This window comes from Somniosus microcephalus, chromosome 11, assembly GCF_052327205.1.
Source record: "Somniosus microcephalus isolate GS21.2 chromosome 11, FLI_Smic_1.0, whole genome shotgun sequence".
Classification (NCBI taxonomy): Eukaryota; Metazoa; Chordata; class Chondrichthyes; order Squaliformes; family Somniosidae; genus Somniosus; species Somniosus microcephalus.
Genome location: NC_140997.1, coordinates 128,714,810 through 128,729,777, shown reverse-complemented (window position 1 = coordinate 128,729,777; position 14,968 = coordinate 128,714,810). Strand labels below are relative to the sequence as shown.

General features: G+C 57.2%; 1 protein-coding gene across 3 annotated transcripts in view; it reads left to right on the top strand.

Moving 5' to 3' along the window:
- rrp9 (ribosomal RNA processing 9, U3 small nucleolar RNA binding protein) overlaps positions 1 to 14,968 on the top strand; it is a 42,109-nt gene that overhangs the window by 14,492 nt on the left and 12,649 nt on the right. For all 3 annotated transcript variants that reach the window (XR_015080002.1, XM_086001255.1, XM_086001256.1), the window contains exons 9-10: positions 2,511 to 2,611; positions 8,092 to 8,226. Coding sequence is in view for 2 of the 3 variants with exons in the window: in XM_086001255.1 (XP_085857381.1) it covers positions 2,511 to 2,611; positions 8,092 to 8,226 (236 nt within the window). In the remaining variant the exon portion in view is untranslated. The remainder of the gene's footprint in view (positions 1 to 2,510; positions 2,612 to 8,091; positions 8,227 to 14,968) is intronic.

The following is a 14,968-nucleotide window of genomic DNA, read 5'->3' as shown; positions in this document are numbered from 1 at the left end:
GGTTACCAATCTCTCTGCCACTGGTAACAGTTCCTCCTTATTTACTCTATCAAAACCCTTCATGATTTTGAACACCTCTATCAAATCTCCCCTTAACCTTCGCTGCTCCAAGGGGAACAACCCCAGTTTTTCCAGTCTCTCCACACAACTGAAGTCTTTCATCCCTGGCACCATTCTTGTAAATCTTTTCTGCACCCTCCCTAAGGCCTTGACATAGAAGATAGGAGTAGGCCATTCGGCCCCTCGAGCCTGCTCTGCCATTTAATGAGATCATGGCTGATCGTCCAAATTCAGCACTCTGTCCCTGCTTTCTCTCCATATCCCTTGATCCCTTTAGCCTTAAGAAATATATCTAACTCCTTCTTGAATATATTTAATGAATTGGCCTCAACTGCCTTCTGTGGTAGAGAATTCCACAGGTTCACCACTCTCTGGGTGAAGAAATTTCTCCTCATCTCTGTCCTAAATGGCTTACCCCTTATCTTTAGACTGTGACCCCTGGTTCTGGACTCCCCTGCCATCGGGAACATCCTTCCTGCATCTAGTCTGTCTAGTCCTGTTAGAATTTTATAAGTTTCAATGAGAACCCCTCTCATTCTTCTAAACTCCAGCGAATATAAGCCCAATCGACCCAATCTCTCTTCATATGTCATTCCTGCCATCCCAGGTATCAGTCTGGTGAATCTTCGCTGCACTCCCTCCATGGCAAGAACATCCTTCCTCAGATAAGGCGACTAAAACTGCACACAATACTCAAGGTGTGGCCTCCCCAAGGCCCTGTACAACTGCAGCAAGACATCCTTGCTCCTGTACTAGAATCCTCTCGCTATGAAGGCCAACATACCATTTGCCGTCTTAACTGCCTGCTGCACCTGCATGCTTACCTTCAGCGACTGGTGCACAAGGACACCCAGGTCTCATTGTACTTCCCCTTCTCCCAATCTATTGCCTTTATGATAATCTGCCTTCCTGTTTTTGCCACCAAAGTGGATAACCTCGCATTTACTGCATTATGATCCACATTATACTGCATCTGCCATGCATCTGCTCAATCACCCAACCTGTCCAAATCATACTGGAGTTTCTCGGCATCCTCCTCACAGCACACACGCCCACCCAGCTTTGTGACATCCTTCCTAAAGTGCGGTGCCCAGAATTGGACATGATACTCCAGCTGGGGCCTAACCAGTGATTTATGAAGGCCTGATATAACTTTCTTTTGTACTCTCTGCCTCTATTTATAAAGCCAAGAATCCATATGCCTTTTTAACAGCCCTCTCAACTTGTCCTGCCACCTTGAAAGACTTGTCTCTGTTCCTGCACCCCTGTTAAAATTGTACCATATAGTTAATATTGCCTCTCTTCATTCTTCCTACCAAAGTGCATTACTTAACACTTCATCTGGTTAAGGTAAAATTTCATCTGCCACGTGTCTGTCCATTTCACCAGTCTGTCTACGTCCTTGTGAAGTGTTACTATCCTCACTGTTTACTACATTTCCACGTTTCATGTCGTCTGCCAACTTTGAAATTATGCCTTTTAATGTTAAGGGAGTACTCCAGGATAAGGTCCTGGCTACTTGTGGAGAAAGTAGCCCCTTTTTTCTAGTTTTATAACCAATTATTTTCAGCAGTTGGCTCAGTCGAGCAGCGAGAGGGGTGCTGGGTATTGAGGCTGCACGAGGAAGCATCAGGATTTCATGACTTTTTTTTCAAATAGTGTAGTTGGTAGCTCTGATCAGGAGCGTGTTTAACAATGAACGGTGGTTGCCATCAGAGCTACCGCACTGGCAGGTGTGATGCTGAGCCTCGAAATGGAAATCTTTTCATGTACATTTTGAGCCCTGGTGTGCTGTCCAGCTGCCCCCTGGTGGCAGAGAGTGATTATTCCTTCACAAGAACATTGTGCAGGAACAGCATCAGAGACACACCTTGGGTCTGTGGTTTGCCTGTATTTTTTGTGCAAGTTTCTGATAACGGTTGAGGTACTACTGTTGGTGCTGCACAATCTTGCGACTATTGACTCTGTATCCAACTGTGTATGGAAGACTACCCGAGAAAATAAACTAACAAACTTGCATTGAAAATGGCAACCCAGGCACTGAGGGAAGCAGTAAAGTTGAGAATCTAGTAAGATAACCAGCAACGTTGCCCTGGTGGCGTAGATCACTGGGGAATGGGTTCTTGGTGTCAGCCGTCATAGTGGGGTGGGAGAAAGAATGACGAGCGGTCGGAACAAAAGTACGCAACACTACAAAGACAGGTGAGCCCATCATCTTGTGTGAGACATTGTCTTCAGTACATAAGACTTTATGTTGGGTACTTGAGATGGCTACAAAGGGAGAGAGAGGGGTCCACTTTAGAATTTTTATGGAAAATCATCTTTGGAAAATGTAGGGAACTTTGAAGGCATCCTTCTGCTTTTAAGTGGTTAAAGTTGCTCCCTGCCCGTAGCTTTTTGTATCTCCAGCTCTTGCATGACCTCCTTTAACTACTCCGTTCTTCCTTCAGGGCCTGTCCTTTAGGAAAGGGACGCATCAGTTATACAGCGCTTCCCATGACCGCTCGGTCAAGGTATGGAATGTCGACCAGAATGCCTACGTTGAAACCCTGTGAGTATCGGTGTGGAACCACCTTAACGTAATGGGTTATTGCAGCATCAGTGTGGAGTCACCTTAACATGTAATGGGTTATTGCAGCATCAGTGTGGAGTCACCTTAACATGTAATGGGTTATTGCAGCATCAGTGTGGAGTCACCTTAACATGTAATGGGTTATTGCAGCATCAGTGTGGAGTCACCTTAACATGTAATGGGTTATTGCAGCATCAGTGTGGAGTCACCTTAACATGTAATGGGTTATTGCAGCATCAGTGTGGAGTCACCTTAACATGTAATGGGTTATTGCAGCATCAGTGTGGAGCCACAGCCTCACGAGCTCTGGGGCGAGCCCCGTCTGCGGAGGGACTGGGGCGAGCCCCGTCTGCTGGTTGGTCCCGATATCTTCACAGCATAATTTGTCTCACTTACAGCGCCTCCAATTGTACGGTAAAAGCACCATAAGCCAGCTTGAGTAAAATACTGTTTGTGCACGCCTCTGAACTCTTGGAAAAGAATAAGTTAGAGTAAGAAACGGTGTGATGAGTCTTGATTTAAACACAGTGAGGGTGCAGGAAGGAGGAAGACCATGTAAAGAAAGAAAGACTAGTGCCTTTCATGACCTCAGGACTTCCAAAAGTGCTTCACAGACAATGAAGTACTTTTTTGAAGGGCAGTCTCTAATGTAGGAAACAAGGATGCCAATGTTTGCACAGCAAGCTCCCACAAACAGCAATGGAATAAATGACCAGATAATCTGTTTTAGGTGTTGGTTGAGGATAAATACTGGCCAGGACACAGGGGAGATCACCCCATCTCTTTGAATAGTGCGATGAGATCTTTTACGTCCACCTGAGAAGTCAGACGGGGCATCGGTCTAACGTCTCGTCTGAAAAACTGCACCTCCGACAGTGCATCACTCCTTCAGTACTGCACTGGAGTGTCAGCCTAGATTTTGTGCTCAAGTTTATTGAGTGGGGCTTGAGCCCACAATCTTCTGACTCTGGCGAGTAGGATGGTTTATTTGGAGCTTGGGAGAAAGCCAAGATCAGAAGAGCACACCCCATAGCAGTGTTTGAGTTGGCGTCTGTGGTAAACCACTGTTTGTATTCCTGTTTGTCTTCCACTGTGTACATGCCTGGACATGCCTCGGCTGACTCCTCCCACAGGTCCGAGTATAAAGGTGACTGCTCCCCAGCCCTTAGTATCATGGACCGGTCGACCACGCGAGGCAGACCTCCATTCTGTTGTTAATAAAAGCCTTTAGTTACTCTTCTAACTCTCAGTCTTTTATGAGTAATTGATAGCGCATCAATTTTATTAACAACATTTTTATAATGGAGAAGATCCTCACACCAGCATGCCTGGACTTAGATCATCGGGAGGCGGACTCATCCACCAAGTTTACTCACTGGCTTAAGTGTTTCGAAAAATTCCTGACCGCCTCCGAAGCAATCAAATCGGACGAGGACAAACTGGATGTCCTGACCTCCAAAGTGAACCACCGAGTGTACTCGGTCATCCAAGACGCGACCTCGTACGCGGATGCTATCAAGCTCCTCAAGGACCAGTACACGCGCCCAGTGAATGAAGTGTGCGCCAGGCACCTCCTGGGGAGTCGTAAACAACAACCTGGGGAATCGACCGTGGAATACCTTCAGGCACTGTCTGTGCTTGGCCGGGCCTGTGGTTGTAAGGATGTAAAGGCCGCCGTGTACACAGAGGAACTTATCCGGGACGCTTTTGTAGCGGGCCACAGATCCAATTACACCCGACAGCGACTGTTGGAGCAGAGTAACCTCGACCTCAACAAGGCCTCTGAACTCGCACTATCGTTGGATGCAGCCTACCAGGGCATGGATGCCTACTCCTCTGCACCGTGGACGCCGCGGGGAATGACAGCCTGGGACACGGTAGGACCGCCTCATAGCGCCATGCCACCCCAGCCACACCCCAACAACGGCCCAACTACCGCAGCAGTGTCCCAAGGCCAGACAGCAGTGCCCCAAGGCCAGAAATGCTACTTCTGTGGCCAGGCAAAACACCCCAGAGCGCGCTGCCCGGCGAAAAACGCGATCTGCTCGGGCTGCGGGAAGAAGGGACACTACGCTAGCGTCTGCAGGGCCAAAGCCACCCCGAACCCCAGCAGCGCCGCGTGTGGGCCATGCGGGCCGCCATCTTGGACCTCCCCGGCCATGTGCGAATCACCGGTACAGCAGCCATTTTGGACGCCTCCAGCCACATGGGGATCATGGACGCCGCCATCTTGGACGACAGCCGGGACGCAGCAGGCCCCCGACACCGCCTCATCTGATACGCGCAGCGACACACCGACCCCTACACTGGCATCCGTTACACTGGACCAAGCGAGACCGCACCAACTGGCCAGTTCCACAATGGACATTAAGGTAAATGGTCACGATACAATCTGCCTTTTTGACTCTGGGAGCACGGAGAGCTTCATCCACCCCGACACGGTGCGGCGTTGCTCTCTCCCAGTCCTGCCTGCGCAACAGCGGATTTCTATGGCCTCCGAGTCCCAGTCGGCGGACATCGGCGGCTACTGCGTGGTGACACTCGTAGTAGACGGGACCGTGTACGATCATTTTAAACTTCTGGTCCTGCCTGACCTCTGCGCTGCCGTCCTGCTGGGGTTAGATTTTCAGTGCCACCTTAAAAGTGTTACGATGGCGTACGGTGGACCCCTACCCCCACTCACAGTCCGCAGCCAGCAGCTTCCAAACTGCCCGCCGCGCACCAGGTGCAACCTCTCCACACTCAGAGTCACCCCCCCCCAACTGTTTGCTAACCTCACCCCCGACTGTAAGCCCATCGCCACAAAGAGCAGGCGATACAGTGCCGGGGACAGGGTTTTCATTAAAACCGAAGTGGAGCGGCTCCTGAAAGAAGGGATTATTGAGGGCAGCACCAGCCCCTGGCGAGCCCAGGTTGTGGTCGTTAAGACCGGCGAGAAGCAGCGCCTGGTCATCGACTACAGCCAGACAATAAATCGCTACACCCTGCTGGACGCCTACCCACTCCCCCGTATAGCTGATATGGTCAACCAGATCGCGCAGTACCGCGTCTTCTCGACCATTGACCTGAAATCAGCGTACCACCAGCTCCCCATCCGCCCTGAGGACCGCCAGTACACTGCCTTTGAGGCAAACGGCCGCCTCTATCACTTCCTTAGGGTTCCCTTTGGCGTCACCAACGGGGTCTCCGTCTTCCAAAGGGAGATGGACCGGATGGTAGATCAAAATGCGTTGCAGGCCACTTTCCCATATCTGGACAATGTGACCATCTGCGGCCGTGACTTGCAGGACCATGACGCAAACCTCGAAAAATTCCTCCGCACCGCCCAACTCCTAAACCTGACATATAACAAGGAGAAGTGCATATTCCGCACAAACTGCCTCGCCATCCTTGGCTGTGTTGTGGAACACGGAGTCATCGGCCCCGACCCCGACCGGATGCGTCCCCTTATGGAACTTCCACTGCCCCACTGCCTCAAGGCCCTGAAGAGGTGCCTAGGGTTTTTCTCCTATTACGCCCAGTGGGTCCCCTACTATGCGGACAAGGCCCGTCCGCTGATCAAGTCCACCTCTTTTCCCTTGACGGCAGAGGCCCGCTTAGCCTTCCACCGTATCAAGGAGGACATTGCCAAAGCCACCATGCACGCAGTGGACGAATCCATCCCCTTCCAGGTGGAAAGCGACGCGTCTGACTTTGCCCTGGCCGCTACCCTCAATCAGGCGGGGAGACCCGTGGCCTTCTTTTCACGAACCCTCCAAGGCCCGGAGACCAGACACTCCGCTGTTGAGAAGGAGGCCCAGGCGATTGTGGAGGCTGTGCGTCATTGGAGGCACTACCTGGCCGGAAAACGATTTACCCTGCTCACTGACCAGCGTTCAGTTGCTTTTATGTTTAACAACAAGCAGAGGGGCAAAATCAAAAATGACAAGATCTTGAGGTGGAGAATCGAACTTTCCACCTACAACTACGAGATCTTGTACCGGCCCGGGAAGCTAAATGAACCCCCGGATGCGCTATCGCGTGGCACCTGCGCCAGCGCGCAGATCGATAGACTGCGGGCCCTCCACAATGACCTCTGCCACCCGGGGGTCACCAGGTTCTTCCACTTCATCAAGGCCCGCAACCTGCCTTACTCTATTGAGGAGGTCAGGACCATGACCAGGAACTGCCAAGTCTGCGCTGAGTGCAAACCGCACTTTTATAGACCAGACAGGGCCCACCTGATAAAAGCCACTCGCCCCTTCGAGCGCCTGAGCGTCGATTTTAAAGGGCCTCTCCCCTCCTCCGACCGCAATGTGTACTTCCTCAATATTATTGATGAGTACTCCCGTTTCCCGTTCGCCTTCCCCTGCCCGGACATGACCAGTGCCACGGTCATTAAATGTCTGAACAACCTCTTCACCCTGTTCGGCTTCCCCAGCTATATCCATAGCGACCGGGGCTCATCGTTTATGAGCGACGAACTCCGTCAGTACCTGCTAACTAGGGGTATTGCCACAAGCAGGACCACCAGTTACAACCCCCGGGGGAACGGACAGGTGGAAAGAGAAAATGCGACAGTTTGGAAGGCCGTCCTGCTAGCCTTAAAGTCTAGGGGCCTTCCAACCTCCCGCTGGCAGGATGTGCTGCCCGATGCGCTCCACTCTATTCGGTCACTGCTCTGCACTGCCACTAACGCCACCCCTCATGAGAAAATGTTTGTCTTCCCAAGGAAGTCCACATCGGGGACATCGCTACCGCCATGGCTGACGTCCCCAGGGCCGGTCCTACTGAGAAGACACGTGAGGACCCATAAAACGGACCCCCTGGTCGAGAGGGTCGACCTCCTCCACGCCAACCCCCAGTATGCTTACATCGCATACCCGGACGGGCGGGAGGACACAGTCTCCATAAGAGACCTTGCACCCTCGGGGGCCGCAGTAACCCACTACCCACTACCACCCCCCCCCCCCCCCCACGATCCGATATCCAGCCCCAGCAGACGGCAGGCCTGGGCCCCGCGACCCGCTCGACATCTACGAGGACGACACGCCTGTGCCACAGCCTACGCTGGACTCGACGCCGGAAGCTTCACTACCCCTGCCGTCGCCACGCAGATCACAGCGGCAGACAAGACCTCCGGAGAGACTCCAATACACTAACTTTTAATACACTTCACCCCGCCGGACTCAATTTTAAACAAGGGGTGAATGTGGTAAACCACTGTTTGTATTCCTGTTTGTCTTCCACTGTGTACATGCCTGGACATGCCTCGGCTGACTCCTCCCACAGGTCCGAGTATAAAGGTGACTGCTCCCCAGCCCTTAGTATCATGGACCGGTCGACCACGCGAGGCAGACCTCCATTCTGTTGTTAATAAAAGCCTTTAGTTACTCTTCTAACTCTCAGTCTTTTATGAGTAATTGATAGCGCATCAGCGTCTGCTGCTGTACTTCATTTCTTTTTCCCAATTCAAACAGGTTTGGTCACCAGAATGCCATCACAGGACTGGACAGCCTTAGTCGAGAACGCTGTGTCACAGCGGGGGGCAGAGACCGGACGGTCCGTGTTTGGAAGATCGTCGAAGAATCACAGCTTGTATTTCATGGTCACGAGTGAGTAGTGAGATTGCACACATGACCTTTATACAGGAGCAATGCATCTCTGCGCTCTGCCAATTCTGGCCTCTTGCACATCCCCGATTTCCATCACCTCCCAATTGGAGGCTGTGTCTGCAGCTGCCTAGACCCTAATCTCTGGAATTCCCTCCCTAAACCTCTCTACCTCTCTTTCCTTCTTTAAGACGCTCCTTAAAATCTACCTCTTTGACCAAGCTTTTGGTCACCTGCCTTAATATCATCTTGTGGCTCGGTGTCAAATTTTGTTAATGTTCCTGTGAAGCACCTTGGGATGTTTTACTATGTTAAAGGCGCTATATAAATGCAAGTTGTCTAAGTTCATACCTAAAGGAATGACTACATGGACGAGGTACTGGAGAGTGGGTGCGAAATTAGGAACTATCACCAGTGCAGTCAGCAAGAGAAACAAATGAAACATTGCATGCTGACACTTACTGAAGTGTTTCTGAAGCACTGTGCCTGCGTTATTTAGTGCGATATTTCCCTTTAATTGAATTGAGTAAGTGTGAAACCTGGCAACTTGATGCAGTTCACACAGGTCAAAAGTAGTTGTGTGAAAAAGGGTAAGGCAATGCCCTAGAGGCCATGGGCATTATACAGATTCAGTAGCTCGGCCAGCAGTACATTTACCACTGCGTATGTTGTGGAGAACCAGCTATGTCTGTAGTTACTTCAAATTACATTCATTTCCTGGCTGTAAATCTTCTGCAATAAACAGGCTGGAGGGCGGGGGCCAAGAGCCTGGGCCGGGGACAGGCTGGGGGGCGGGGGCCAAGAGCCTGGGCCGGGGACAGGCTGGGGGGCGGGGGCCAAGAGCCTGGACCGGGGACAGGCTGGGGGGCGGGGGCCAAGAGCCTGGACCGGGGACAGGCTGGGGGGCGGGGGCCAAGAGCCTGGACCGGGGACGGGCTGGGGGGCGGGGGCCAAGAGCCTGGACCGGGGACGGGCTGGGGGGCGGGGGCCAAGAGCCTGGACCGGGGACGGGCTGGGGGGCCGGGGCCAAGAGCCTGGACCGGGGACAGGCTGGGGGGCGGGGGCCAAGAGCCTGGACCGGGGACGGGCTGGGGGGCGGGGGCCGGGGCCAAGAGCCTGGACCGGGGACGGGCTCGGGGGCCGGGGCCAAGAGCCTGGACCGGGGACGGGCTCGGGGGCCGGGGCCAAGAGCCTGGACCGGGGGCCGGGGCCGGGGCCAAGAGCCTGGACCGGGGACGGGCTCGGGGGCCGGGGCCAAGAGCCTGGACCGGGGACGGGCTCGGGGGCCGGGGCCAAGAGCCTGGACCGGGGACGGGCTCGGGGGCCGGGGCCAAGAGCCTGGACCGGGGACGGGCTCGGGGGCCGGGGCCAAGAGCCTGGACCGGGGACGGGCTCGGGGGCCGGGGCCAAGAGCCTGGACCGGGGACGGGCTCGGGGGCCGGGGCCAAGAGCCTGGACCGGGGACGGGCTCGGGGGCCGGGGCCAAGAGCCTGGACCGGGGACGGGCTCGGGGGCCGGGGCCAAGAGCCTGGACCGGGGACGGGCTCGGGGGCCGGGGCCAAGAGCCTGGACCGGGGACGGGCTCGGGGGCCGGGGCCAAGAGCCTGGACCGGGGACGGGCTCGGGGGCCGGGGCCAAGAGCCTGGACCGGGGACGGGCTCGGGGGCCGGGGCCAAGAGCCTGGACCGGGGACGGGCTCGGGGGCCGGGGCCAAGGGACGGGCTCGGGGGCCGGGGCCAAGAGCCTGGACCGGGGACGGGCTCGGGGGCCGGGGCCAAGAGCCTGGACCGGGGACGGGCTCGGGGGCCGGGGCCAAGAGCCTGGACCGGGGACGGGCTCGGGGGCCGGGGCCAAGAGCCTGGACCGGGGACGGGCTCGGGGGCCGGGGCCAAGAGCCTGGACCGGGGACGGGCTCGGGGGCCGGGGCCAAGAGCCTGGACCGGGGACGGGCTCGGGGGCCGGGGCCAAGAGCCTGGACCGGGGACGGGCTCGGGGGCCGGGGCCAAGAGCCTGGACCGGGGACGGGCTCGGGGGCCGGGGCCAAGAGCCTGGACCGGGGACGGGCTCGGGGGCCGGGGCCAAGAGCCTGGACCGGGGACGGGCTCGGGGGCCGGGGCCAAGAGCCTGGACCGGGGACGGGCTCGGGGGCCGGGGCCAAGAGCCTGGACCGGGGACGGGCTCGGGGGCCGGGGCCAAGAGCCTGGACCGGGGACGGGCTCGGGGGCCGGGGCCAAGAGCCTGGACCGGGGACGGGCTCGGGGGCCGGGGCCAAGAGCCTGGACCGGGGACGGGCTCGGGGGCCGGGGCCAAGAGCCTGGACCGGGGACGGGCTCGGGGGCCGGGGCCAAGAGCCTGGACCGGGGACGGGCTCGGGGGCCGGGGCCAAGAGCCTGGACCGGGGACGGGCTCGGGGGACGGGCTCGGGGGCCGGGGCCAAGAGCCTGGACCGGGGACGGGCTCGGGGGCCGGGGCCAAGAGCCTGGACCGGGGACGGGCTCGGGGGCCGGGGCCAAGAGCCTGGACCGGGGACGGGCTCGGGGGCCGGGGCCAAGAGCCTGGACCGGGGACGGGCTCGGGGGCCGGGGCCAAGAGCCTGGACCGGGGACGGGCTCGGGGGCCGGGGCCAAGAGCCTGGACCGGGGACGGGCTCGGGGGCCGGGGCCAAGAGCCTGGACCGGGGACGGGCTCGGGGGCCGGGGCCAAGAGCCTGGACCGGGGACGGGCTCGGGGGCCGGGGCCAAGAGCCTGGACCGGGGACGGGCTCGGGGGCCGGGGCCAAGAGCCTGGACCGGGGACGGGCTCGGGGGCCGGGGCCAAGAGCCTGGACCGGGGACGGGCTCGGGGGCCGGGGCCAAGAGCCTGGACCGGGGACGGGCTCGGGGGCCGGGGCCAAGAGCCTGGACCGGGGACGGGCTCGGGGGCCGGGGCCAAGAGCCTGGACCGGGGACGGGCTCGGGGGCCGGGGCCAAGAGCCTGGACCGGGGACGGGCTCGGGGGCCGGGGCCAAGAGCCTGGACCGGGGACGGGCTCGGGGGCCGGGGCCAAGAGCCTGGACCGGGGGCCGGGGCCAAGAGCCGGGGACGGGCTCGGGGGCCGGGGCCAAGAGCCTGGACCGGGGACGGGCTCGGGGGCCAAGAGCCTGGACCGGGGACGGGCTCGGGGGCCGGGGCCAAGAGCCTGGACCGGGGACGGGCTCGGGGGCCGGGGCCAAGAGCCTGGACCGGGGACGGGCTCGGGGGCCGGGGCCAAGAGCCTGGACCGGGGACGGGCTCGGGGGCCGGGGCCAAGAGCCTGGATCGGGGGCCGGGGCCAAGAGCCTGGACCGGGGACGGGCGCCGGGGGCCGGGGCCAAGAGCCTGGACCGGGGACGGGCTCGGGGGCCGGGGCCAAGAGCCTGGACCGGGGACGGGCTCGGGGGCCGGGGCCAAGAGCCTGGACCGGGGACGGGCTCGGGGGCCGGGGCCAAGAGCCTGGACCGGGGACGGGCTCGGGGGCCGGGGCCAAGAGCCTGGATCGGGGGCCGGGGCCAAGAGCCTGGACCGGGGACGGGCTCGGGGGCCGGGGCCAAGAGCCTGGACCGGGGACGGGCTCGGGGGCCGGGGCCAAGAGCCTGGACCGGGGACGGGCTCGGGGGCCGGGGCCAAGAGCCTGGACCGGGGACGGGCTCGGGGGCCGGGGCCAAGAGCCTGGACCGGGGACGGGCTCGGGGGCCGGGGCCAAGAGCCTGGACCGGGGACGGGCTCGGGGGCCGGGGCCAAGAGCCTGGACCGGGGACGGGCTCGGGGGCCGGGGCCAAGAGCCTGGACCGGGGACGGGCTCGGGGGCCGGGGCCAAGAGCCTGGACCGGGGACGGGCTCGGGGGCCGGGGCCAAGAGCCTGGACCGGGGACGGGCTCGGGGGCCGGGGCCAAGAGCCTGGACCGGGGACGGGCTCGGGGGCCGGGGCCAAGAGCCTGGACCGGGGACGGGCTCGGGGGCCAAGAGCCTGGACCGGGGACGGGCTCGGGGGCCAAGAGCCTGCTCGGGGGCCGGGGCCGGGGCCAAGAGACTGGACCGGGGACGGGCTCGGGGGCCGGGGCCAAGAGCCTGGACCGGGGACAGGCTCGGGGGCCGGGGCCTGGACCGGGGAGCCAGAGTAAATGGGAGCCAGCAGCAGCCCTTTACTTTTGCTACCTCCAGAATGTGGTTCTTGGTCCAACGCCTCACTAATATTACTGCGCTACTCCTGTATTGTAAAGGAGAGCACTGTGATATAAAGGGCACATCACTTCTCCTGAGCAAGAGTCAGTCAGTCCACAGACGTCAGATGTCTGTGCAGCAGGATTAAATGTGCAATGTTTTATTCCAGTGCTAACTTTTTAACAGTAGTTCAGTTCCATGGTTTCTGGTGCAGCTAGTTCATACCCCCTTGGCTCCCATTCTCACTTTTGCAAGTGGTTGTCTTTCACTGTTGGTCTCAACACAGAATGTTCATCGATTTCACACCTGCCGGGTCCCTGAGCACTCTGGTGTAATGTGAAAATTCTCTACTTTGCACCTCATGTAAAGATTAACGCTGCATTTACCATACAGCACGGACAGCTCCAACCTCACTGGCAGATCGACAAAGGTGGCAATGCTGCCCACCTACCTCGAGCTCTGGTGCCCATCTGTAGAGGTAGCCCTGCCTGGACCTCCTGATAATAGCATCCTGGCTGCAAATATAACCGGCATATCTTGTGCTGCTGTACAGAGTGCCAAGCCTGTCCTTGCAGGCCAGCACTGTGCTTTTCTGGTTACCCAGTTATGTGCGCAGCTTCATCGGCCAGAAAACCCGATCACAAAATTGTAACCTTCAAACAACTTGTTTGTTTCTCCTTTTTGCCCCGTTAATGCAGCGATTTGTACAGCATTGGCCTGGTGGCATTTCATAGTCTAAATGCCAGAGCTTCACCTTCAGGACCTGTTTTAAAGATCGTATGGTTTCTAGAAGTTCTCTTCGGTGCTCTCTTTGTGCTCTCCATTCCTGTTGATCTTTGACTGGCTTTATTTGAAGACAAGTAATTGTGACATTGTTTGGGGTCATAGCTCAATACAGTTACTGAGCCCTGACTGTCTGAATTAACATTGTTTTTTTAATCAACCCGAGAATGCTTCAGTATCAACAGTCTGTTAATTCAGCCCCACTGTCGAGCTCTGTAACCTTGGTGACTTGGTGCTGCCAATGATGTCATCGGCACTTGGTTTCATTTCTTCCAGTTCCCTGCCCCCCCGACCCCCTCTCCTGAAGGCATTGAATTTTCCTGGGTCGCCCTCTGGTTCCTTGCCGAGAGTGGTGTTGAGCCTCCTAGACAGTGCCAGCCCTCTCCTCCCTAGAGGAGTCACCTTTTGAGGTGGCACTCCACAGATCAGTGGCTGGGAGCTGCCTCATTTAAGCCCCATCACTTCTGATGACCAGTAGGTATAAAAGCTCTAACAGGCCTTCAGTACTGAATGGGTTAATCATCTCCACAGCTGTTTAGTTGAAAAGATTTCGATAGGAAAAATCATTTTCACAGCTCGCTTTCTGTCACCCCTTTCCCCACCCCACCCCCCATCCATCTCTGACCCTGTCGTCACTAATGAAATATTCTTAAAACACCATCAAAATAAAGTATACAGATTGAAGTGAAGTGGGTGGGAAGTGTGCCAGACGTGTCCTGTTAAATGTGCCTTTTACACTATAGAAGTGCAGCTGACTGCAGACAGGACTCTCCTTCCATTGGCCACTGTCTGTACTGTAAACAGTCCCTGGGGGTTTATCCCGATGGTATTGTCGACCCATGACAATGCGGGGCTACAACTCTGCAGTTGAGAGCGGTTTTAGTTATGTAAACTTGGAAGGGGTGGGCAGTGACCCCTGACGTTAGCTTCCCAATGGCCTTTGTCTAAAAGCAGACCCGCTCCCTGTCTAAATGTTAACGGGGAGAGCAGTATCCAGGCGTCGCGCTCCTGACACTGGCTCAAGTGCAAGTATATGTGTAGTTGGCAGAATTCTGCTGCTAATGGACAGGAGGGAAGCAAGCCTTAAACAGCAACAACTTAGCATCAACAGAAATCTTCCTTTTAAAAGGGGCGAGTCTGGCAGTCCGGGACACAAATTGGGGTTGACAGCTTTTAAACGACTGCAGGTGCAGCTGTTTTGTGTTGCCTCTTGAGCTCTGAAGCTGCAGCCAATTGATGGGTCGGAGAATATAGGAATAGCTGGGCAAAAAATGACCACGGTCTGCCTCGTTCATCTACCAGCCTGTAGGCACATGATCCAATGAGAATGGAGTCCGAGCAATCAATCTATCATTTAGTCTACAACAGACCCAGACATGACATGAGGCGAGGCAAACCTCAGTGGTGGAAAACTTTGGGAACCATAGGTTCAGTTACGGTTTACTCTCAAACATACTACACTTACAATACTTCACGTCTCAAATTACTCGCACTGTATCCCAAAATAATATTTTCTGAAAGAAATCTGTCTAATTTGAATGAATCAATACTAACTGCTTCCACTGTCTCCCTAGGGAGCCTGTTTCATAGATTGACCATTTGCTCACTAAAATGTTTCCACAGATTAGTTTTGAATTTACCCCCACCCCCCCACCACCTCCAGTGAGCACATGCCCAGCCCACACAATCACTCCTCGTAATCCAGCCCCCTCAATCATTCGGTTTCCTCTTGATCATTGCAGGATCTTTGTTATGTGGCCACCAAAACTCTGCACAGTATTCCA